At 44.5% G+C, this 25391-nt stretch overlaps 4 protein-coding genes across 13 annotated transcripts in view; 2 read left to right on the forward strand and 2 right to left on the reverse strand.

Moving 5' to 3' along the window:
• The window catches only part of LOC6555519 (protein kinase shaggy), a 45288-nt gene extending 41505 nt beyond the window's left edge, over positions 1-3783 (forward strand). For 7 of the 9 annotated variants that reach the window (XM_026982164.1, XM_026982162.1, XM_026982166.1 and 4 more), the window contains one exon: positions 1494-3782. In XM_026982164.1, the coding sequence (XP_026837965.1) occupies positions 1494-1702 (209 nt within the window). In that variant the 3' untranslated portion in view covers positions 1703-3782. Of the gene's footprint in view, positions 1-1493 lie in introns of all 9 variants that reach the window. The other 2 variants (XM_026982161.1, XM_001982641.3) reach the window with 1 other exon arrangement.
• A 9756-nt stretch (positions 3784-13539) lies between these two features.
• Positions 13540-14922, reverse strand: LOC6549991 (class E basic helix-loop-helix protein 22). Its single transcript, XM_001976697.3, has 2 exons — positions 14524-14922; positions 13540-14333 (listed from the first exon to the last, which is right to left on the reverse strand). Exons 1-2 carry the CDS (start codon positions 14846-14848, stop codon positions 13540-13542), a joined length of 1119 nt encoding a protein of 372 aa, XP_001976733.1. The 5' UTR covers positions 14849-14922.
• Positions 14923-15173: 251 nt separating this feature from the next.
• Positions 15174-16162, reverse strand: LOC6550756 (protein AF-9 homolog). Its single transcript, XM_001976698.3, has one exon. It carries the CDS (start codon positions 16019-16021, stop codon positions 15317-15319), a length of 705 nt encoding a protein of 234 aa, XP_001976734.1. The 5' UTR covers positions 16022-16162; the 3' UTR covers positions 15174-15316.
• Positions 16163-18526: 2364 nt separating this feature from the next.
• On the forward strand, positions 18527-25356 carry LOC6550757 (period circadian protein). 2 transcript variants are annotated; one of them, XM_001976699.3, is made up of 9 exons: positions 18527-18883; positions 20965-21104; positions 21192-22228; positions 22305-22661; positions 22725-24424; positions 24491-24709; positions 24773-24913; positions 24974-25150; positions 25234-25356. In XM_001976699.3, exons 2-8 carry the CDS (start codon positions 21010-21012, stop codon positions 25037-25039), a joined length of 3615 nt encoding a protein of 1204 aa, XP_001976735.2. In that variant the 5' UTR covers positions 18527-18883; positions 20965-21009; the 3' UTR covers positions 25040-25150; positions 25234-25356. The 2 variants fall into 2 exon arrangements, with proteins under 2 accessions (XP_001976735.2, XP_026837642.1); XM_026981841.1 differs by lacking the exon at positions 18527-18883 and adding an exon at positions 19285-19725.
• The last annotated feature ends 35 nt before the right edge of the window (positions 25357-25391 follow it).

Genomic DNA, 25391 nt, shown 5'->3' on the forward strand with positions numbered 1-25391 from the left:
ATATTTTTTTTTTGTCAACACGCATTATGTATACATACATACTGAATAAATAAATTATTTTTATTTTTATTAAATAACACTATCATTATTGCGCAACAAACGAGAAACCCGATTGACAAGCAGCGAAAGCTGAAGAAAGCTAAAGAAAGCAGATCGTGCAAGCTAAGAAGCCCCTTATCGTATATATTTTTTTTCGCACTAAAATATATATGTACAGATACCATTATTTAGCCAGTAGATGAGTTATTGACCAGATACAAGGTACCAGGTACGAGATACCAATTACCAGATACGGACACATACAGATCGGAGGAGGATGAGAGCTGGCGCCTGAGAACCGACGGCTTAGTTGCAATATGTAGATAAGGTCCAATTTCCGGGTTGGGTTGCCGCCACCGTAGAGCTCCATTATGATTGTTCGCATACATAGTCAGTGTCGCCCTGCCCCGCCCCAAAATCTCCTCCCCCACCCCCCGCTCGCTGCCCCTCTTTCCGCCCCGCACAGCACAGAGCTGCCACTGAATATTATTAACAATTTCTTGGTCAGAGTGGCAGGATGAGAAGAAGAAACGAAGCGAATTGCATAAGTGAAATGAGGAAGAATGAGCAAACCACTTATATTTATTTCTATAGCTTATTATAATCGACCTTAAACTAATTATTATGCTAATTATAAACGATTAATGAATACACACACACACACGCATACATTTTCCTAGTAACTTAGGCACACGCGAGTATGAAAGAGAACAACTGGAAAATCTTGAAAAAAAATACAAAAAAATAACGAAAAATGAAAAACGTTAGCTTATTTTTAGATTCGCTAAATGCACAACAAAATAACACACACACACACACTATACACAGACACGTGCATACACTGACAATTGTATATGTAATGCTGTAATAATCATGATAATATTTAGATTCGTTGATAATAATGAGCAAAGAAGCCGTAATGATAATGATAATGATAATAAATGAATACAACAAATCCAACAAATAAAAAGAGAAACAAATACAATATTTAAACAAAGTAAAACCTTTTGTTGTTGCCTTTCCTTTTACCGCCATCACCATCATCTACACATCTTTTCGTTCAGTGTACGCGTTCGTACATCATCATTTCCCTTCTGGAGCTCCCCGAAGTTATTTGGGCTCGGGATGCCTGGGACTTAACCGATTATATCATATTCCATGCCACATACATGTATGTAGGTTTAAGTGTAATTATTTGCCATTTCAGGTTGACATGAGTTTTTCAATTCAAATCATTTGTTTGTTTTCCTTAGATATCATTTCAATATTATTTCTGTTTGCTAATATGGGCAGTGCATTGTAATGGCGCTCCTGGGAAATTGCTTCAGTACTGGCGTCCTGTTTTGGAGCCCCCCTCAAGTGAATCTCCCCCAAACATAAAGCTAATATGCATACGAATAGCAATCCAAACCACATTTGTACATCTTTCTCCTTCTCTGGATGACGTTTTGTAGGTTCGCAGTCGAACAGCGCCCTGAACAGCAGCGGCAGTGGCGGCAGCGGTAACGGAGAGGCAGCCGGCTCGGGCTCCGGATCCGGATCGGGATCGGGATCGGGATTGGGATCAGGCGGCGGGAATGGCGGAGATAACGACGCTGGCGACAGTGGAGCAGCCGCATCTGGAGGAGGAGCACCAGAAACCGAGGCAGCGGCGTCGGGTTAGCGTGCGCAAGCTGCTCTTTAAATGTAATGTTATTAGCAGGTTTTCCGCTCAGTGGCCAGTTAACCCATTTCGGCCAAGAGCGGGATGACCACACCACACAGACACACACAGACACGCAGCTACACTCGAAAAATGATAGGAGATGTCGGATGTCCCAGCAGAAGCTATGCGTAAATGAATGGCAAAGGAATTCACTTCACAGAACGCCCACAACAAAAACCCCCATCCTCTCACACACACCAACCCAAACACACACACACACACACACCCAAACACACACATGTATGTATGTATATCTAGCTATATGCATTGGGCGCAAGCAAATATTTAGCATAAAATCGAAAGTAAACCGAAAATCCACTTTAAACTATGCATAAATAATTAAAAATAATTATCTGTACTATTAAAAAAAAACAAAGAGAAATCCCGAATGTAATGTTGAGAAATAATTGGAATACCCCTCGCCCGCGTCCCAATCTTCAGTATAGTAAATAACATTTAACAAACAGCTCGCGGAACGTAATAAACCTTAAGTAAAAATAATAATAATAACAAAATGCAGAAGAAAATTGAAAGAATACTTAGTGAAATAAATCAAAATTTTTGCCCATTTAACGTTTATATATATGCGGTTATACAAATATATAACGATCACAGCAGTTAGCAATCCATAGTAAAAGTAAACAATTAAAGGAGGCGGCAAAGAAAGAAGAACTAGCAAAAGGGTGGATACAACATAAACTAAACTCGCGCAAGTGCATCTATATAAATACGATATAGATATTATATAAACATAGATATATATACGAGATATTAACAAGAGTAGTAATCCTAGTAGAAACCTCCAACCACTCACCCCCCAAACCCCTAATCCTGGACCGGAAACTCCCCAAGTAAAAAAAAAAACAAAGAGGAAAAAAAACACTCCACGAATAGCAACATTTTCCGTGGCCTGTTCTTCAGTAACGTATTGCAACTACGATAATCTAAGGAAGCGATCGTCAAAATGCAGTACACACTAAAAACACTATACATAAATACAAGAAATATAACAAATTGAGCAACAAGTAAGTGAATGTATGAATGAGTAAAACGCTTTTAGCGCGCGACGCCACCCATTAACTTAAATAAACAATGAAAATAATGAGGTAATGAGATAGTGGAGCCACAATCTTGATATATGATATATGTAAAAGTAATCGACAAAGGACATTTAGCTGCAATTGAAAATTTAAACTAATTTAATACAAATTGAAGTAAAATACAATGAAACCGATGATGTTTTTAGTATGTAAGGGCCTTAGATCAACCGGAAACTCCTGCGCAACTATAGTATTGGTTCGTATCTATCTATATACCATATACCTATGACAACCACCCAGTTAAACTGCTTAGCTCTCGTTTCGGAAATTATGTCTGCGATTATGTCCCAGCACTTTACCTTACCCCATTAAAAAACAACTAAGTAAACAAAGGAAAAAAAGACAAAAAAAAAAACAAAAAAACTAAGAGGCAAAAGAAAAACCAAGTCTATTTGTATGTATTTCCATAGAACTCCTTATATATTGTACGAGAACATATTTTTTTTTACTAACTAAATGATACATTTATACAATTAATGAACGTTGAGTTTTGTGGCATCAAAACTAATTAAATTTAACTATATACATATATGTACACACACATACACAAGAACACATTCGAGCATTCAGACATACTCACACGCACATACGTCTTTAATTTCAAATAAATTAGAAAGAAAAAACCGAAGATTTTCAAACTAAACCCCAAACATTTTAGAAATAATCTAAGTAAACAGCAGACAAGTTATATAAATCTTTAAACACACCCACACCCACACACACACTTTTTATTTGTAATTAAATTAATTAAAATTGTCAACAGACGGAAAATGACAGCCCAAATAAATATATATTCAAACATATATATGCATAGAAAAACAAACTTATATATGATGAACAACTTCAGCGTTTCGCTTTAATTATGAGGCAACAACCTCATGAGAAATCCAAACCAAATAAACTTAATTAACAAATAAACCCAAAACTAAACTAAACAATAACAACAGGAAACCCCAATTTCAAAGTGGAAATGAAAATGACACACGAGACAAATGCGTAAAGAAAACATTAATTTAAAAACAATAAAAATTAAAAACAAAAAATATACACAAATGCGTTTTTCTTCATTCTTGGGTGGAAACTTTTCGCTGTAACTTGCCAAAAAAGGTGGCACGGCTTAAAATGAATAAACAAAGCTATCTATCCTTATCTTTTTCGGATTTTCGAAAAAAGAAAATTTCAAAATGTAAATAAATATAATTTTTTGTTTGAAAACAGGTTGATAGGGAATTTTGTTACGAATTCAACGAGGTATGACATTCTAGTTTTGGACAACTACTTTGATTGCTATCGACAAAATACTGTTTATTTTTTACCTAAAATTTTTTTAGAAATTTTCGCATTTTCTATAAGGGGTACCATCATCAAAATTTGCGAAAAAAATATAATTTTTTGTTTTAATACAGGTCGATAGGGAATTTTGTTACGAATTCAACGAGGTATGACATTCTAGTTTTGGACAACTACTTTGATTGCTATCGACAAAATACTGTTTATTTTTTACCTAAAATTTTTTTAGAAATTTTCGCATTTTCTATAAGGGGTACCATCATCAAAATTTGCGAAAATTGGCAAAAAATTATAGTTTTTTTGTTTAGATACAGATCGATAGGGAATTTCGCTACGAATTCAACGAGGTATGACATTCTAGTCTTGGACAAATATTTTTAATGCTATCGACAAAATACTGATTATTTCGTACCAAAAAACACGAAATAGAAATTTCCATTTTTCCATTTTCCATCATCAAAATTTGCGAAAAAAGGCAAAAAAAATATAATTTTTTGTTTTAATACAGGTCGATAGGGAATTTTGTTACGAATTCAACGAGGTATGACATTCTAGTTTTGGACAACTATTTTGATTGCTATCGACAAAATACTGTTTATTTTTTACCTAAAATTTTTTTTAGAAATTTTCGCATTTTCTATAAGGGGTAAATCAAAATTTGCGAAAAAAGGCAAAAAAAATATAATTTTTTGTTTTAATACAGGTCGATAGGGAATTCTGTTACGAATTCAACGAGGTATGACATTCTAGTTTTGGACAACTACTTTGATTGCTATCGACAAAATACTGTTTATTTTTTACCTAAAATTTTTTTAGAAATTTTCGCATTTTCGATAAGGGGTACCATCATCAAAATTTGCGAAAAAAGGCAAAAAAAAAATAATTTTTTGTTTTAATACAGGTCGATAGGGAATTTTGTTACGAATTCAACGAGGTATGACATTCTAGTTTTGGACAACTACTTTGATTGCTATCGACAAAATACTGTTTATTTTTACCTAAAATTTTTTTTTAGAAATTTTCGCATTTTCGATAAGGGGTACCATCATCAAAATTTGCGAAAAAAGGCAAAAAAAATATAATTTTTTGTTTTAATACAGGTCGATAGGGAATTTTGTTACGAATTCAACGAGGTATGACATTCTAGTTTTGGACAACTACTTTGATTGCTATCGACAAAATACTGTTTATTTTTTACCTAAAATTTTTTTAGAAATTTTCGCATTTTCTATAAGGGGTACCATCATCAAAATTTGCGAAAATTGGCAAAAAATTATAGTTTTTTTTGTTTAGATACAGATCGATAGGGAATTTCGCTACGAATTCAACGAGGTATGACATTCTAGTCTTGGACAAATATTTTTAATGCTATCGACAAAATACTGATTATTTCGTACCAAAAAACACGAAATAGAAATTTGCATTTTTCCATTTTCCATCATCAAAATTTGCGAAAAAAGGCAAAAAAAATATAATTTTTTGTTTTAATACAGGTCGATAGGGAATTTTGTTACGAATTCAACGAGGTATGACATTCTAGTTTTGGACAACTATTTTGATTGCTATCGACAAAATACTGTTTATTTTTTACCTAAAATTTTTTTTAGAAATTTTCGCATTTTCTATAAGGGGTAAATCAAAATTTGCGAAAAAAGGCAAAAAAAATATAATTTTTTGTTTTAATACAGGTCGATAGGGAATTCTGTTACGAATTCAACGAGGTATGACATTCTAGTTTTGGACAACTACTTTGATTGCTATCGACAAAATACTGTTTATTTTTTACCTAAAATTTTTTTAGAAATTTTCGCATTTTCGATAAGGGGTACCATCATCAAAATTTGCGAAAAAAGGCAAAAAAAAAATAATTTTTTGTTTTAATACAGGTCGATAGGGAATTTTGTTACGAATTCAACGAGGTATGACATTCTAGTTTTGGACAACTACTTTGATTGCTATCGACAAAATACTGTTTATTTTTACCTAAAATTTTTTTTTAGAAATTTTCGCATTTTCGATAAGGGGTACCATCATCAAAATTTGCGAAAAAAGGCAAAAAAAATATAATTTTTTGTTTTAATACAGGTCGATAGGGAATTTTGTTACGAATTCAACGAGGTATGACATTCTAGTTTTGGACAACTACTTTGATTGCTATCGACAAAATACTGTTTATTTTTTACCTAAAATTTTTTTAGAAATTTTCGCATTTTCTATAAGGGGTACCATCATCAAAATTTGCGAAAATTGGCAAAAAATTATAGTTTTTTTTGTTTAGATACAGATCGATAGGGAATTTCGCTACGAATTCAACGAGGTATGACATTCTAGTCTTGGACAAATATTTTTAATGCTATCGACAAAATACTGATTATTTCGTACCAAAAAACACGAAATAGAAATTTCCATTTTTCCATTTTCCATCATCAAAATTTGCGAAAAAAGGCAAAAAAAATATAATTTTTTGTTTTAATACAGGTCGATAGGGAATTTTGTTACGAATTCAACGAGGTATGACAACATCGTTTTGGACAACTATTTTGATTGCTATCGACAAAATACTGTTTATTTTTTACCTAAAATTTTTTTTAGAAATTTTCGCATTTTCTATAAGGGGTAAATCAAAATTTGCGAAAAAAGGCAAAAAAAATATAATTTTTTGTTTTAATACAGGTCGATAGGGAATTTTGTTACGAATTCAACGAGGTATGACATTCTAGTTTTGGACAACTACTTTGATTGCTATCGACAAAATACTGTTTAAAAAAAAAATTAAAATTTTTTTTAGAAATTTTCGCATTTTCGATAAGGGGTACCATCATCAAAATTTGCGAAAAAAGGCAAAAAAAATATAATTTTTTGTTTTAATACAGGTCGATAGGGAATTTTGTTACGAATTCAACGAGGTATGACATTCTAGTTTTGGACAACTACTTTGATTGCTATCGACAAAATACTGTTTATTTTTTACCTAAAATTTTTTTAGAAATTTTCGCATTTTCTATAAGGGGTACCATCATCAAAATTTGCGAAAATTGGCAAAAAATTATAGTTTTTTTGTTTAGATACAGATCGATAGGGAATTTCGCTGCGAATTCAACGAGGTATGACATTCTAGTCTTGGACAAATATTTTTAATGCTATCGACAAAATACTGATTATTTCGTACCAAAAAACACGAAATAGAAATTTCCATTTTTCCATTTTTCATCATCAAAATTTGCGAAAAAAGGCAAAAATAATATAATTTTTTGTTTTAATACAGGTCGATAGGGAATTTTGTTACGAATTCAACGAGGTATGACATTCTAGTTTTGGACAACTACTTTGATTGCTATCGACAAAATACTGTTTATTTTTTACCTAAAATTTTTTTAGAAATTTTCGCATTTTCTATAAGGGGTACCATCATCAAAATTTGCGAAAAAAGGCAAAAAAAATATAATTTTTTGTTTTAATACAGGTCGATAGGGAATTTTGTTACGAATTCAACGAGGTATGACATTCTAGTTTTGGACAACTACTTTGATTGCTATCGACAAAATACTGTTTATTTTTACCTAAAATTTTTTTTAGAAATTTTCGCATTTTCGATAAGGGGTACCATCATCAAAATTTGCGAAAATTGGCAAAAAATTATAGTTTTTTTGTTTAGATACAGATCGATAGGGAATTTCGCTACGAATTCAACGAGGTATGACATTCTAGTTTTGGACAATTATTTTTAATGCCATCGACAAAATACTAATTATTTCTTATCAAAAGAACACAAAATAGAAAAATTCCATTTTCGATCCATCATCAAAATTTCAAAAAAAGTTGCAAATAAAACAAAACAGGAAAGCCTTCTGGAGTTCCTGTTCGCCTGGTAATTCAATCCGAAAAATTTCCAATTTAGCTTACAAAATTTACATTTTTATGGCAAATTGTACATTTTTCGACTTGAATTACCAGGCGATCATAATCAGGAGCAGGTTGCTACCGAAAACCTTCTGGAGTTCCTGTTCGCCTGGTAATTCAAACCGAAAAATCTCACAATTTTGCCTACAAAATGTAAATTTTTATGGCAAATTGTAGATTTTTCGGCTTGAATTACCAGGCGATCATAATAAGTAGCAGGCTGCTACTATTCAATTCAAACCGAAAAATCTCACAATTTTGCCTACAAAATTTACATTTTTATGGCAAAATTGTGAGATTTTTCGGTTTGAATTACCAGGCGATCATAATCAGTAGCAGGTTGCTACCGAAAACCAAAAGATCATTGGTCACCTTCTGGAGTTCCGGTTCGCCTGGTAATTCAAATCGAAAAATCTCGCAATTTTGCCTACAAAATGTAAATTTTTATGGCAAATTGTAGATTTTTCGGCTTGAATTACCAGGCGATCATAATCAGTAGCAGGTTGCTACCGAAAACCAAAAGATCATTGGTCACCTTCTGGAGTTCCTGTTCGCCTGGTAATTCAAACCGAAAAATCTCACAATTTTGGCTACAAAATTTACATTTTTATGGCAAAATTGTGAGATTTTTCGGTTTGAATTACCAGGCGATCATAATCAGTAGCAGGTTGCTTCCGAAAACCAAAAGATCATTGGTCACCTTCTGGAGTTCCTGTTCGCCTGGTAATACAAACCGAAAAATCTCACAATTTTGCCTACAAAATTTACATTTTTATGGCAAAATTGTGAGATTTTTCGGTTTGAATTACCAGGCGATCATAATCAGTAGCAGGTTGCTACCGAAAACCAAAAGATCATTGGTCACCTTCTGGAGTTCCTGTTCGCCTGGTAATTCAAACCGAAAAATCTCACAATTTTGGCTACAGAATTTACATTTTTATGGCAAAATTGTGAGATTTTTCGGTTTGAATTACCAGGCGATCATAATCAGTAGCAGGTTGCTACCGAAAACCAAAAGATCATTGGTCACCTTCTGGAGTTCCGGTTCGCCTGGTAATTCAAATCGAAAAATCTCGCAATTTTGCCTACAAAATGTAAATTTTTATGGCAAATTGTAGATTTTTCGGCTTGAATTACCAGGCGATCATAATCAGTAGCAGGTTGCTACCGAAAACCAAAAGATCATTGGTCACCTTCTGGAGTTCCTGTTCGCCTGGTAATTCAAACCGAAAAATCTCACAATTTTGGCTACAAAATTTACATTTTTATGGCAAAATTGTGAGATTTTTCGGCTTGAATTACCAGGCGATCATAATCAGTAGCAGGTTGCTACCGAAAACCAAAAGATCATTGGTCACCTTCTGGAGTTCCTGTTCGCCTGGTAATACAAACCGAAAAATCTCACAATTTTGCCTACAAAATTTACATTTTTATGGCAAAATTGTGAGATTTTTCGGTTTGAATTACCAGGCGATCATAATCAGTAGCAGGTTGCTACCGAAAACCAAAAGATCATTGGTCACCTTCTGGAGTTCCTGTTCGCCTGGTAATACAAACCGAAAAATCTCACAATTTTGCCTACAAAATTTACATTTTTATGGCAAAATTGTGAGATTTTTCGGTTTGAATTACCAGGCGATCATAATCAGTAGCAGGTTGCTACCGAAAACCAAAAGATCATTGTTCACCTTCTGGAGTTCCTGTTCGCCTGGTAATTCAAACCGAAAAATCTCACAATTTTGCCTACAAAATTTACATTTTTATGGCAAAATTGTGAGATTTTTCGGTTTGAATTACCAGGCGATCATAATCAGTAGCAGGTTGCTACCGAAAACCAAAAGATCATTGGTCACCTTCTGGAGTTCCTGTTCGCCTGGTAATTCAAACCGAAAAATCTCACAATTTTGGCTACAGAATTTACATTTTTATGGCAAAATTGTGAGATTTTTCGGTTTGAATTACCAGGCGATCATAATCAGTAGCAGGTTGCTACCGAAAACCAAAAGATCATTGGTCACCTTCTGGAGTTCCGGTTCGCCTGGTAATTCAAATCGAAAAATCTCGCAATTTTGCCTACAAAATGTAAATTTTTATGGCAAATTGTAGATTTTTCGGCTTGAATTACCAGGCGATCATAATCAGTAGCAGGTTGCTACCGAAAACCAAAAGATCATTGGTCACCTTCTGGAGTTCCTGTTCGCCTGGTAATTCAAACCGAAAAATCTCACAATTTTGGCTACAGAATTTACATTTTTATGGCAAAATTGTGAGATTTTTCGGTTTGAATTACCAGGCGATCATAATCAGTAGCAGGTTGCTACCGAAAACCAAAAGATCATTGGTCACCTTCTGGAGTTCCGGTTCGCCTGGTAATTCAAATCGAAAAATCTCGCAATTTTGCCTACAAAATGTAAATTTTTATGGCAAATTGTAGATTTTTCGGCTTGAATTACCAGGCGATCATAATCAGTAGCAGGTTGCTACCGAAAACCAAAAGATCATTGGTCACCTTCTGGAGTTCCTGTTCGCCTGGTAATTCAAACCGAAAAATCTCACAATTTTGGCTACAAAATTTACATTTTTATGGCAAAATTGTGAGATTTTTCGGTTTGAATTACCAGGCGATCATAATCAGTAGCAGGTTGCTTCCGAAAACCAAAAGATCATTGGTCACCTTCTGGAGTTCCTGTTCGCCTGGTAATACAAACCGAAAAATCTCACAATTTTGCCTACAAAATTTACATTTTTATGGCAAAATTGTGAGATTTTTCGGTTTGAATTACCAGGCGATCATAATCAGTAGCAGGTTGCTACCGAAAACCAAAAGATCATTGGTCACCTTCTGGAGTTCCTGTTCGCCTGGTAATTCAAACCGAAAAATCTCACAATTTTGGCTACAAAATTTACATTTTTATGGCAAAATTGTGAGATTTTTCGGTTTGAATTACCAGGCGATCATAATCAGTAGCAGGTTGCTACCGAAAACCAAAAGATCATTGGTCACCTTCTGGAGTTCCGGTTCGCCTGGTAATTCAAATCGAAAAATCTCGCAATTTTGCCTACAAAATGTAAATTTTTATGGCAAATTGTAGATTTTTCGGCTTGAATTACCAGGCGATCATAATCAGTAGCAGGTTGCTACCGAAAACCAAAAGATCATTGGTCACCTTCTGGAGTTCCTGTTCGCCTGGTAATTCAAATCGAAAAATCTCACAATTTTGCCTACAAAATGTAAATTTTTATGGCAAATTGTAGATTTTTCGGCTTGAATTACCAGGCGATCATAATCAGTAGCAGGTTGCTACCGAAAACCAAAAGATCATTGGTCACCTTCTGGAGTTCCGGTTCGCCTGGTAATTCAAATCGAAAAATCTCGCAATTTTGCCTACAAAATGTAAATTTTTATGGCAAATTGTAGATTTTTCGGCTTGAATTACCAGGCGATCATAATCAGTAGCAGGTTGCTACCGAAAACCAAAAGATCATTGGTCACCTTCTGGAGTTCCTGTTCGCCTGGTAATTCAAATCGAAAAATCTCACAATTTTGCCTACAAAATGTAAATTTTTATGGCAAATTGTAGATTTTTCGGCTTGAATTACCAGGCGATCATAATCAGTAGCAGGTTGCTACCGAAAACCAAAAGATCATTGGTCACCTTCTGGAGTTCCTGTTCGCCTGGTAATTCAAACCGAAAAATCTAACAATTTTGGCTACAAAATTTACATTTTTATGGCAAAATTGTGAGATTTTTCGGCTTGAATTACCAGGCGATCATATTCAGTAGCAGGTTGCTACCGAAAACCAAAAGATCATTGGTCACCTTCTGGAGTTCCTGTTCGCCTGGTAATACAAACCGAAAAATCTCACAATTTTGCCTACAAAATTTACATTTTTATGGCAAAATTGTGAGATTTTTCGGTTTGAATTACCAGGCGATCATATTCAGTAGCAGGTTGCTACCGAAAACCAAAAGATCATTGGTCACCTTCTGGAGTTCCTGTTCGCCTGGTAATTCAAACCGAAAAATCTAACAATTTTGGCTACAAAATTTACATTTTTATGGCAAAATTGTGAGATTTTTCGGCTTGAATTACCAGGCGATCATATTCAGTAGCAGGTTGCTACCGAAAACCAAAAGATCATTGGTCACCTTCTGGAGTTCCTGTTCGCCTGGTAATACAAACCGAAAAATCTCACAATTTTGCCTACAAAATTTACATTTTTATGGCAAAATTGTGAGATTTTTCGGTTTGAATTACCAGGCGATCATATTCAGTAGCAGGTTGCTACCGAAAACCAAAAGATCATTGGTCACCTTCTGGAGTTCCTGTTCGCCTGGTAATTCAAACCGAAAAATCTCACAATTTTGGCTACAAAATTTACATTTTTATGGCAAAATTGTGAGATTTTTCGGTTTGAATTACCAGGCGATCATAATCAGTAGCAGGTTGCTACCGAAAACCAAAAGATCATTGGTCACATTCTGGAGTTCCTGTTCTCCTGGTAATTAATTTTTTGGTTGAACACAGGATGATAGGGAATTTTGTTACGAATTCAACAAGGTATGACATTCTAGTTTTGGACAACTATTTTGATTGCTATCGACAAAATACTGTTTTTTTTTTACCTAAAATTTTTTTTAGAAGTTTTCGCATTTTCTATAAGGGGTACCATCATCAAAATTTGCGAAAAAAGGCAAAAAAAATATAATTTTTTGTTTTAAAACAGGTCGATAGGGAATTTTGTTACGAATTCAACGAGGTATGACATTCTAGTTTTGGACAACTACTTTGATTGCTATCGACAAAATACTGTTTATTTTTTACCTAAAATTTTTTTTAGAATTTTTCGCGTTTTCTATAAGGGGTACCATCATCAAAATTTGCGAAAAAAGGCAAAAAAAATATAATTTTTTGTTTGAATACAGGTCGATAGGGAATTTTGTTACGAATTCAACGAGGCATGGCATTCTAGTTTTGGACAATTATTTTTAATGCTATCGACAAAATACTGATTATTTCGTACCAAAAAACACGAAATAGAAATTTCCATTTTTCCATTTTCCATCTTCAAAATTTGCGAAAATTGGCAAAAAATTTTAAATTTTTTGTTTGAATACAGGTCGATAGGGAATTTTGTTACGAATTCAACGAGGTATGACATTCTAGTTTTGGACAACTACTTTTATTGCTATCGACAAAATACTGATTTTTTTTTTCATAAAACAAAACATTTTTCGATTTTTGGTTCATATGGTTCGGAACATATCGCTCATATCCTAGAGTAACGATTTATATTATTGCTGATTTCAATCGATTTGAAATTTGATTACGAGAATATTGAGCTATAGGATGACTTTTGGAAAACAAGAGTAACTATAACTAGTAATTCCGAATTTGAAATTTGCTTTATTAACTTGCTAATTTATTGGTAGATTAAAAAAAAAAGATTTGGCAAAGCCAGTATCAACTCTTTCGAATATTCCATCTCGCAGATTATTTTTTCTACGTCCTGCGGCGTTTACCCAGACTGAGATCGGTGGCCCCACCTTCCGGCTTGAGGCGTCGCTTGCTGCTCCGCCCGCTGGCCGACTTTACGCCGGATGCGGTGCCGCTGATCCGAGTCTCCGCCATGGACAGCGGAGCAGTGGCCAGCTGCAGGGGTGGCCCGGTCAGCGGATGTCCAAGTGGCAGTGGTGACTCCAGAAGGAGCTCGCTTTTGACAATGGCTCCCGGCGCAATCATAAGCAGGTCGTTGCCCGTGTTCCCGTTTCCGTGTCCGTGTCCGTGACCGTGTCCATTCCGCTGCATCTGGCCGTCGGTGCGTTCACACTTGATGTGCCGCACAGGCGGCACATCTGGGTTGTCCAGCTCCACGTCCGCCGCATGACCGTTGGCCATTCTATTGTCGTTGTTGTTCGGCTCCAGTTGAGCCCTGATCGAATGCGAGGGCGCCTGTCGCTGCTGCCACTCGAGGATGCCCGTCAGCAGCTTGATATACTTAATGGCCGAGCGCAGGATCTCGTTCTTGGACAGCTTCTTGTCCGGCGGATGCGTGGGCACCAGCTTGCGAAGCTCCGCAAAGGCGCCGGACACGTTTTGCTGCCGCCATCGCTCCCTTGTGTTGGTAAACACCTTGCGCACGCCGCCAGTGGCTCCACCGCCACTGGATGCATTGCCGCCGGAGCCAGTGCCTCCACCACCGCCGCTTCCGCCGACTGAGCTTCCCGAGCTGGCCGGCGCCGTCAGCAGTCCGTTGCGGGAGTGACTGCGCGGCGAACTGGACAGTGAGCGATTTCCTGCGGGCGGCACCAGGTTTTTAAGATGGAGTATTAGTCGAAAAATAAGTTATAATTAATATATATATTACTATGAACTACGGGATGTACATGCGAGTAAAACTGGTGTGGTGTAAGAGATACATATTTGTATGAATAAAGACTTTCGCAATATGCTGGATATCTAGAGCTCTAGAGGCTAAATTCTCACCATCCGCCTGGTTGCCATTCAGAACGATGTAGTCGCGAAGGTCCTCCTCGTCCTCCTCCGTGTCGTTCAACGAGAAGTCGGAGAGCTCCGCGTCGCCGTCTCCGTCGGAGACGGACTCCGTCTTGGGCTGCAAGTGGGGCGTGGCATGTCGGAGCAGGGCGGGCGGATGCCTGCCGCCGGCGGAGTCACGTATGCCTCCGTTACCATTCAGGTGCCCGGAGCGCGGTGACTCACTGGGCTGACTATGGCCAGAGGATCCGCTCGAGGCCGTGCTCCGTTCGTCCGCGTTGTCCGCTCCGTTCGAGCTGCTCGGTAGCCAGGCCATCTCTCCGATTCTCCGGAGCAGAGGATACGTGCGTTCTGTTGCGTCTGAAGCGCCGCAGCAAAGTGAGCAGTCGACTGGGCAACTGCAAGTGTGTGTGCCTGGGCATCAACCCCCTTTGGACAGAGGGCGGGGCCAATCATCCAGCAGCATCCACCCCCGGACGAGGCATACACACAAAATGGGCGTACTCCACCTGGGCTTGTACATATGTACGAGTTTTGGTTGCCTATTTCAGATGTAAGCCAACACATAATTGAGTCAGCTTAAAGTGTGAAAGTAAATACGCATATTTATAAACTAAAAGGTATGCGCATTAGCAGCTGATTCAAACATACTTTAATTTGAAATTCATAACTTATATGGGCAGACCAAAACACATCAAATTCCAATCAAACAACTGCACACATTTTCGCATGCCATTGCAGGCAACTTGCTCGGTTGTTCCTCCAACATTGTCCAATAGTTGTGCTACCGATTGCCGATGGGCGGCTGGGGCATGCCCACACTTAGGCGGTTCTTGAGCTGCTTGGCCGGCGGCTGCGGAGGTCGCGCCACATCGCCCACCTGCTCCCGGTCGCGGTCCTGTTCTTTGCGCTCACCCGGAATCTCCGGGCCGGGAAGCTCCATCGCGGACTGGTTGAGCTCCCTGGCCCTGGGCGAACCACCTGGCACGAGAACGGGCGCCAGACTGTGTCGCATCGAGGGCGTGGGATTCACGAATATCATCTTGTCGAGCATCTCCTCGCAGATGCCGGCGTGACCCTCGTGCACCACCCGCGGCCGGAAGATGTACGAGGTGGCGGACATGCGGGCATCCGTGTACTGCACCTGCACCTCCACCGGAAAGTCGGTGCCCAGCACCTCACCGATCTCGAACGGAGCGCTGTCCGCCACGTGGAGTCGCAGCGGCAGACGCGGCGACATCTTGAAGGTGACGCGCCGCACGAAGCGCGACAGGTCGCCGCCATCCCGGCCGGAGCGCAGATAGACGCCCCACGTCGGCTCCAGCATGTAGGGCATGTCCGGGTCGCACTGCTCCATCCGGCAGCCGATCACGATGTCCAGGCTGATGACGCAGCGGCCGGTTAGCGTGGCCGTTGGACTGCGATTGCAGCTCACTCGCTGGCAGTCGTCCACCACATTCTGCTGGCGCAGGAGGTTTGTGTAGCTCATCGCGATTCGAATAACTAAACCCAATTTGTGCACTACTGAAAATTTTCTACGACCAGATCCCTTGGAGCATCACAAAAATCGGAAGCGAACTAACGTGTTCGGTTGGTGTGGCTTTCAAATCGAGTGCGACGGGAAAGGCTAGTGTCCACTAGATTCGCTTTTCACCGAACTTATAGCTCACATGTATAGTTTTCAGTGTTCGCTGTGCATTTTTGTAGATTTTATCACACTCCTCCATTTCTTTGCCAAGTGCAAATCACCGTAGAATGTCTGCTACCTCGTTTTTTTCACTCCGAAGATGTTAAACCCAACTTGGGATTAAGGTCCGTCAAAGTTTCGCGAAAGGCGTTGAAATTTCCACGCCTCCGTCGTCTTGCACTGGACTGCTCGCCTTTTTCACGCCTTGAACTGTGATTTTTCTTATTAATTAACGCGGAATCCGCTGGTGAACCCGGGAGGGGCTTCCGGAGCTGGAGGCACGCAGTGCGCAGACGCCGGAGGGCGGAGTTAAGTCAAGGGAACTGGGGGTTGGACTTCCTGGCATCTAATGTGCACTTTTCGGGGATACGGGTGGAGCAGGTAACGCCGCACATGGACGATTCAGTAGGTTTTCCAAGACCATGGAACTTCGTTTGGGGTTCTGGCCGGGATGTGGTACTCGAGCTGTGGCACTGTGCATCCGCAGCTTGAGGGGAAACTTTCGCTTGCCAGGAGGCTGGAAAGTATGCCACTATACTATTACGCACATGGATCATCCATTATGGTTACAATTTGGTCGGTAAGTGTACTGCTGGGGCGGAGCTGAGGTGCCAGTAGTGCCACCTGACATGGTCCGTACTCTGATCGCAGTTATATTCATGGGCAGGTCCTCGTGCTCGTCACTTGGGCGCTCGAAGGGTGGGCCTTGGGAACCCGGCTCTAATCCCGCTCACAGTCCGACCGACACTCACCCAAAACCACCACCCGGAATCCGATTAGCGGCAATCAAATGAAATCACATCACATCACCTCAAAGGGCGGAGTGAGCGAGTGGCCCAGTGAGGAAAGTCAACAGTCGCAGCATCAAAATCAAATTAGCAGCAGTTTGGTGGCTAATTCGAACGCGCTTTATCATTTTCGGGCAGGCGTCTGTGACTTTGTGGCACGTGTGTGGCCGCCAAAGATAAGAGCGAGTGCCCAGCAAACCCGGCAAGCACCCACACGTGGCCACAAAGAAGCGTCGTGTGGAGTGGGCCGGGTAGAATGGGTTTTCACACCCACTCGACGTCGCCAAAGCCGCCAATTAATAGATTTCAATTATTCCAAGCCACCGCAGGCCGATGCGCCGGCTGATAAGGCATAAGGACGTCCTTCGACACTTCGATGCGATTAGGATAATAAAAAGTGCTCAATCTGCCAGATATTGAGGGTCCGCAATAATATTAATGCTCTTAAGGGGGTAGCTAAAAGCATTTTTATTTGACCCTTTCATTACTCAGTTGCAAAAGGCAAAATCTTGCGCAGTAATTGCAAACAACAATAATATGTAACTACTTAGTAGTAGTATCAATACCAGCAAGCCACTATGTTGCCAAGCCAAATTCAGCGCGCAGTAATTGTAAATAGCAATAACATGTAAATACTTAGTAATAGTATCAATACCGCTCGGAGTTCAGCCAATCCCCTGCTTGCAGGCATGTGTGCCGCCACCTGTGGGCCATTGCGTGTAACAGCCAGCTAAGCGGAAGCGGAAGCGGAAAAGCGAGGGAAAATCAGCTGTCCCTGGCACACGACTCCGTACGTGCCACGGCGCACGCCGGTGTGCACCTGACCAGCCAAAGCTTCCAGCTTCCAGGTGGCGAACGGTTTGGGTTGGGCTGGGAGCCCCCTAAAGCTTGGCGCCACTTTCAGCTGCCTCCGTGCGAAAGCCACTCTGTTGCACCGCTGGCGGCACTTGGACCCCAGCCAGTGGGTGAGTAATGCCGTTGCGAAATGCGAGTGCGAGTAATCCGTAGCCACCGCTCACGTGGCGAACTGCGTGACTAGGCCCGCAAATACGTCGCCCAGCCGGCTAGCCGGAAAACACCCTTCGAAAAACGTGCTGACAGCTGCCAGGTGCCCCAAAAAGCCAAGGGATTCCACCACAGCTTTCCTTAACCCTTAGTTGGTGCGTGGGGCTTGGTTTGGAACGTGCCGGAAACACCGCGGCAAATATAAACAAACAGAACGCGGTGTTCAATAAAATAATAATATACATCTACTGCTATAATTGGGGCTTCTTGCAATTGAAAGTTAAGTACTGGCAAGCTAAATATGTGTGTATTGTTTGAATGGCAAGAACACATCTCGGCATTCTCTCGAAAACATGGGTTAAACACTGCCATTTGGCGTGCTTAGCTGGAACTGCACGCAAAAGCTCGGCCCAAGGGTTAATGTTTGGGTCCGGAACACCGAGTTCCTCGGCCGAGCAGCGATTTCCCGAGCGAATGCGACTACGATTTTCCGATTCTCAGCGTTGGCAGAGAGCAGCGAGTGAGTGTGAGTGTGAGAAAATGCTGGAAATGCCCGTGCACGGGGCTTATAGAACTGAGCTTGCGGCGCGAGCACTAGTGTTTGTGCGAATTTTGAGCCATAAGGTCGACAACGCGGTCGTTGCACCGTTGAAAGTAGCGCCGTATCCCGAGATATATCAAAACAGCGAGCTGTCGAGCCGCGCAGACACATTTTTTTAAATTTTTTGTTGATCACAATCCAAACTTTATTGGTGGTGCCAGTGCCAGTGTCAGTGTTGTAAAGGAGTGACAGAAGTGAGATTCATAGCCCGAAACAGAAGAGCACGATCCACACCGGAGAGCGGAGAGCAAGAGCTCGACGAGCGAGAGAGTAAGTGCAATTGTCACGTTGTTGCAATAAAGCTGCAGTGAAAAATCGCAAGAACGAAACGGCAACGGCAACGGCAACAGCCGCGCGCGAGAGTGAGAGAGTGATAGAGTGAGAGCTACATTATCATATTGCCAATACAAAACAACGCGTCGAGCGTTACTTACATAAACAACGCGGTTCATAACATCCAACGGCGCACACACACACAGGCTGTTTATTAATAAGTGCCGACTGCGCAGCGCACGTTGCACAAAGCAAAGCGTAAACAAAAGCCCAAAACACATACATACATATCCACATGTACCTGACCCTACTGAACGGCGCTCTGAGATTGTCCTCCACTGTTTTCCAATAAAAGCAGCCTCTGACTGCAGTAATACGCATACGCAGTGTGGCACGCACTCAACTGGCGTGCCACTGCCGCCCGCTTGCCCTCCGCTCAGCTGGAGTGCAGTGCGCACTGCCCCACACTGCGTCACTGAAGTGAACGCATCCAGCCGGTCGAGTCGCGCAGCCAAACTGGGTCAGGGCACATTGCGCATACGCGGCGTGGTACCAGTGGACCCAAGAGCCAGTTGAGATGTCCATTGAGAAGTCAACCGAGTTGGGAGCTGCAGAGGCATTACACAAGCTAAACCTGGTTATGCGACTGTTATCCATGTCAGCGGCGCTTCCCGGCCTGCATTACCTAACATCCGCCAAGTGACGCACGACCAATGGTATCCAGCTATCCCAGTAATCCCGGCAATCCCAGCATCCGGGCGGATTCCATTCGAAACGTTGGCCTTTTCCGCTGCTGGCATTTCGCGAATCTCCGTCAAAGTGGACCCACTTACTCGGTGGTAAGCCACCGAGTTACACAAGCCTTGGTGGCGTTGGGCTTCCGTTGCTCTTTAAATGCTCACCGAGCACAGGCTATCAAAGGTGATATCCATTTGGTTATCTTGGTTTCTGAAAGCACCCTAAAGAGCGCGGAATCGGGAACTAGGGAACCAGGTCCACCCTAATGTCTGTGTGTCTGTAGTAGTTTTGGGTCTGACTGAATTTGCTGAATCGCCGAGGATGAAGCTGGGTCTTATGCAATCGCTGAAACCCAACTCCATCACGATTATATGAACGATTACGACATAGTGGAAAATGTGAAATTCTTCGACGGGTTCTTGTGCAATTGCATTTTCCACCAAGTCAGCGAAAGAATGTTTCTCCCACTGGGGTACAGGTTACATTCTGCGCTGCCCGTTGTCCACCAGAAACGTATCTGTGGCTCTTCCTAGGTATCTCGTATCTGCGTATCTGTGTATCTGAAGCTGCGCTGCACTGCGAGTGCATAACGACATCCGCTGGCGGAGCGGCGGGAGAACCTAGGCACATCGCGCCGCACGTGAATGCAGCTCAGTGCCATCTCGCTCCCGCTGCGCTAGTAATTACCACAGTGAAGCCTCGTTGCAGGCAACCCCCCGTGCGCCGAGCTTGTGTTCGTGGTGCTAAGTGATTCTAAATCCGGCCACAGAGTAGCCAGGAATCAGGTGCAAGTCAAGGTGACGATTTCATAACCAAGCTCTGGCCAATTGGGAGTAAGAACAAACCGAAAGGCAGTCGGAACACGTGCAACTGCTGGCTGCCTTCCATTCGTTAGGATGGGTGGGGTGGAGTGGACAATGCCACTGGCGAACAACGTGAAGAAGGGAACTAGCCAGCCATTGGGAATTTAGAGTGCTTGCTTGGATTGGAATATGGGGAATATGGGGAATCTGGGGAATCGGGATTCATTTCATAACCCGGCCGAAGTGAAACTACTCACAACGCAATCGGCTCACGTTGATGCAACAGCTTTGCGCTGAATGAAAGTGCAAATAGAATCCACTACGTAGTGGGACGTTGATGCAGCAGGTACTCAGTACTCAGGACACAAGTTCTTTATAAAACAGAAATCAGTTTGGTTACCTTTCAATAGTGAGTACAAAGTGGCAAGATGGTTAGGAGCAATGAGTACTGGAAAGCTCTCACACAATTGATTATAACTATTCGAGTTCCTCTTAAGGATAAGTCAAGATGCTAATGGTGTATCTGCGATTTTCCAGAATCTCGCTACACTTGAACCCGGCAGGCTGGAGAACCTAAGCACCATGGAGGGCGGCGAGTCCACGGAGTCCACACACAACACCAAGGTGTCCGATTCGGCCTACTCGAACAGCTGCAGCAACAGCCAGTCGCAGCGCAGGTGAGTCCACTCCAGCAATCGTTGGAGCGCTGTGTGCACCATCCTGCGTGGCAGTGACTAAGAGATCCCCTTCCCATCCGCTTCCAGTGGCAGCTCCAAGTCCCGGCTCAGCGGCAGCCACTCCTCCGGCAGCAGTGGCTATGGGGGCAAGCCCTCGACGCAGGCCAGCAGCAGCGACATGATCATCAAGCGCAACAAGGACAAGTCGCGCAAGAAGAAGAAGAACAAGGGCGCGGGCCAGGGGGCGGGGCAGGCGCAGTCCCTGATCTCGGCGACGACGGGCCTGGAGGGAGCCGAGGAGAAGCCCCGGCCCAGTGGCAGTGGGAGCGCAGAGCAGCAGAGCTGCAGAGAGCTGCAGGATCAGCAGCGCGGCGAGGATCACAGCGAGCCGCAGGCCACGGAACAGCTGCAGCAGGAGGAGGAGGAGGACCGGACCGGGTCCGAGTCGGAGCGGGACCGAGTCGAGGGCGTGGCCAAGTCGGAGGCGGCACAGACCTTTCCCATACCCTCGCCTCTATCCGTGACCATAGTGCCGTCCTCGATGGACGCCTGCGGCGCAGTGGGTCACGCCGCCGGGCTGGATAGCGGCGTGCCCAAATTGGACAAGACCCATGAGGCAGGTGCGGGCAAACTGGAGCCCGCGACGGGGGTGAGTGCAACAGCGGCGGGCACAGCGCAGCGCGCGGAGCGCTTGAAGGAGGAAAGCTTCTGCTGCGTCATCTCCATGCACGACGGCATCGTGCTGTACACCACGCCCAGCATCACCGACGTCTTGGGCTATCCGCGCGACATGTGGCTGGGCAGGTCCTTCATCGACTTTGTGCACCTCAAGGATCGCGCCACCTTCGCCAGCCAGATCACCACGGGCATCCCCATCGCGGAGTCCAGGGGCAGCGCGCCCAAGGACACCAAGAGCACCTTCTGCGTGATGCTGCGTCGCTACCGCGGACTCAAGTCCGGCGGCTTCGGCGTCATCGGCCGACCCGTGAGCTACGAACCCTTCCGCCTGGGACTCACCTTCAAGGAGGCACCGGAGGAGGCGCGGCCCGTCAACTACATGGTCTCCAATGGCACCAACATGCTGCTCGTCATCTGCGCCACTCCGATCAAGAGCAGCTACAAGAGTGAGTTCCTGGGCCTGGGCCTGCTTACTTCTGTCCATACTGTTATCTAACCATCGACCCGTTTTCCCCTCCCCAGTTCCCAACGAGATTCTCTCGCAGAAGAGCCCCAAGTTCGCCATTCGCCACACGGCCACTGGTATCATATCGCACGTGGACAGCGCGGCGGTCAGTGCACTGGGCTATCTGCCGCAGGACCTGATTGGGCGCAGTATCTTGGAGTTCTACCACCAGGAGGACCTGTGCGCCATGAGGGAAACCTACGAACTGGTGATGAAAAAGGGCCAGACGGCGGGCGCCTCCTTCTGCAGCAAGCCGTACCGCTTTCTCATCCAAAACGGCTGCTACGTCCTCCTGGAGACCGAGTGGACCAGCTTCGTCAACCCATGGTCCCGCAAACTGGAATTCGTGGTCGGACACCATCGTGTCTTTCAGGGTGAGTTCGCCGGCCGACTCCATTCCCCCAGTGAACATCTAAACAGGTCGTTTGGCCTTCCAGGACCCAAGTCGTTCAACGTTTTCGAGGCGGCGCTCACGGGTAAACACAAGATATCCGAGGAGGCACACAGCCGGAACACGCGGATTAAGGAGGATATCCTGCGGCGCCTGTCGGAAACGGTGTCCCGGCCGTCGGACACGGTCAAGCAGGAGGTCTCACGCCGCTGCCAGGCGCTGGCCAACTTCATGGAGACCCTCATGGACGAGGTGTCGCGGTCGGATCTCAAGCTAGAGCTGCCGCACGAGAACGAGCTGACCGTCTCGGAGCGTGACAGCGTGATGCTCGGCGAGATTTCGCCGCACCACGACTACTATGACAGTAAGAGTTCCACCGAGACGCCGCCCAGCTACAACCAGCTAAACTATAACGAGAACCTGCTGCGTTTTTTCAACAGCAAGCCGGTCACGGCGCCGCCAGAGCTCGATCCGCCCAAAACGGAGCCGCCGGAGACTCGTGGCACCTGTGTCAGTGGCGCTAGCGGTCCGATGAGTCCCGTTCACGGGGGCAGCGGCGGCAGTGGCTCCTCGGGCAACTTCACCACCGCCAGTAACATACACATGAGCAGTGTGACGAATACGAGCATTGCGGGCACGGGTGGCACGGGTGGCACGGGAACGGGCACTGGGACAGGAACTGGGACAGGAACAGGAACGGGCACAGGCACTGACACTGGCACGGGAACCGGCACTCGCAATGGTACCAATTCGGGCACCAATTCGGGCACCAGAACCGGCACAGCCAGCTCCTACAGAGGCGGAGGAGGAGGCGCAGGCGGAGGCGGAGGCGTCACCATACAGCACCTCACGCTGACCGAATCCCTGCTCAATAAGCACAACGATGAGATGGAGAAGTTCATGCTGAAGAAGCACCGCGAGTCGCGCGGGCGGATGGGGGAGAAGAGCAAAAAGTCCGCCACGGACACACTTAAAATGTTGGAATACAGTGGTCCGGGCCACGGGATAAAGCGAGGCGGATCCCACTCCTGGGAGGGGGAGGGCAACAAGCCGAAGCAGCAGCTGACCCTGGGCATGGATGCGATCAAGGGAGCGGCTTGCGCTGGTGGAGGAGTGGCGGGCATGGTCGGATTGGGGCCGGGAGGTGCCGGTATGGCGGTCGGAGGTGGAATCGGAACAGGCCTAGCGGGCGCACAGGAAGGCAGAGCCGCCATGATCCTAGGAGGAGGACCAGGAGGGGCAGCGGCGGCGGGCGTGATCTCCGCGGTTGGCAGATCCAGGCCAGGACCCTCCTCCTATCCCAGCTGCACGCAGAACATAAACCTCTGGCCACCGTTCTCGGTGGGCATCACACCGCCCGCTCACTCCACGCAAACGGCCATGACCCAGAGCAGCTTCTCCTCCGCCAGCCTGTTTCCGACCTTCTACTACATTCCCGCCTCCTTGACGCCCAGCAGTCCCACGCGCTCCCCCCGCATGCACAGGCATCCGCACAAGGGTGGCCCCGAAATGCCCACCACCTCGCAGCAGGCGGCTGCGGCGGCCGCGGCCGCCCAGGCCATGCCGCTGCAGTACATGGCCGGCGTAATGTATCCGCATCCCTCGCTCTTCTACACGCACCCGGCGGCGGCCGCTGCCACGGCCATGATGTACCAGCCGATGCCCTTCACCGGTATGACCAACGCGCTCCAGATTCCAGAGCGTCAACTGAGCACGCCAACGGCGTTCAACAAGACGATGTACACGGTAAGTCAGTGGCCAGGGCCGTACCGAAGTGTCCTAACCCAAGCGAATCCCCACAATCGCACACAGACCACGCCGGCGTCCATGACGAGGAAGATGCCGGGCGCATTCCACTCGGTCAGCACTCCCTCCCACATGCAGCGGTTCTCCTCGCAGTTCCTCAATGCGGAGCCGAGCCCCAGTGCTCCAGCGGTAGCCGATCACTGCAAGACTGAAGCCTCGGACTACGTGATGGGCGAGTACAACTCCGACCTGCCCTGCAGCAGCAGCAATCTCGCGGACAACAAGGTAGGGTATACGAAACAGGTGCACTGGTCATGGTCGGTGTGAACAGCATGTGATCATCCACAGAAATACACGGACAGCAATGGCAACAGCGACGACATGGATGGCTCCAGTTTCTCGTCGTTCTACTCGTCCTTCATCAAGACCACGGACGAATCGGAGAGTCCGCCGGAAATCGAAAAGGATCCCAAGCGCCGAAAGCTGAAGGTATGTCCACCATGCGATTCAATGGCACGGCACCAAGCAAACCATTTCTGTTCTACGCAGAGCCCCTCTGCCGGCAAGGTCGTGGAGCACGCGGAGGGGGATCAGACACAGCACGGAGATGACTAGTGGCCGCACCCGCAGTTGCTGCTGGCCAACGTACACCAGCGAGTGCACCGTGTCGATCCCTAGGACGCTCCGAGCAGCATGCACCAAGGAGCAGCCGGGTCCTGGAAACGAGTGAGTAGTTGCCTCGTCCGATCGTCTGGCACCCGCCAGTCCTGTTTGCCCATTCCTAATCCGCTGTTCCGTTCCCATTCAAGTTCTCCGCTTCACCACGAACGCATCCACGTAGATGGGATGGCACGACGACTGACGCGGGAGACGCCCTTGGAGAATCCCCAGAACCCCTGTAAACAAAGGATGTAGATCTCAAGCCGAACAAAGCGTCTTGGTGATGACTGCTCTACGTTTTATCAGA

Source organism: Drosophila erecta, unplaced genomic scaffold (genome assembly GCF_003286155.1).
Source record: "Drosophila erecta strain 14021-0224.00,06,07 unplaced genomic scaffold, DereRS2 tig00000126-arrow-pilon, whole genome shotgun sequence".
Taxonomy (NCBI): domain Eukaryota; kingdom Metazoa; phylum Arthropoda; class Insecta; order Diptera; family Drosophilidae; genus Drosophila; species Drosophila erecta.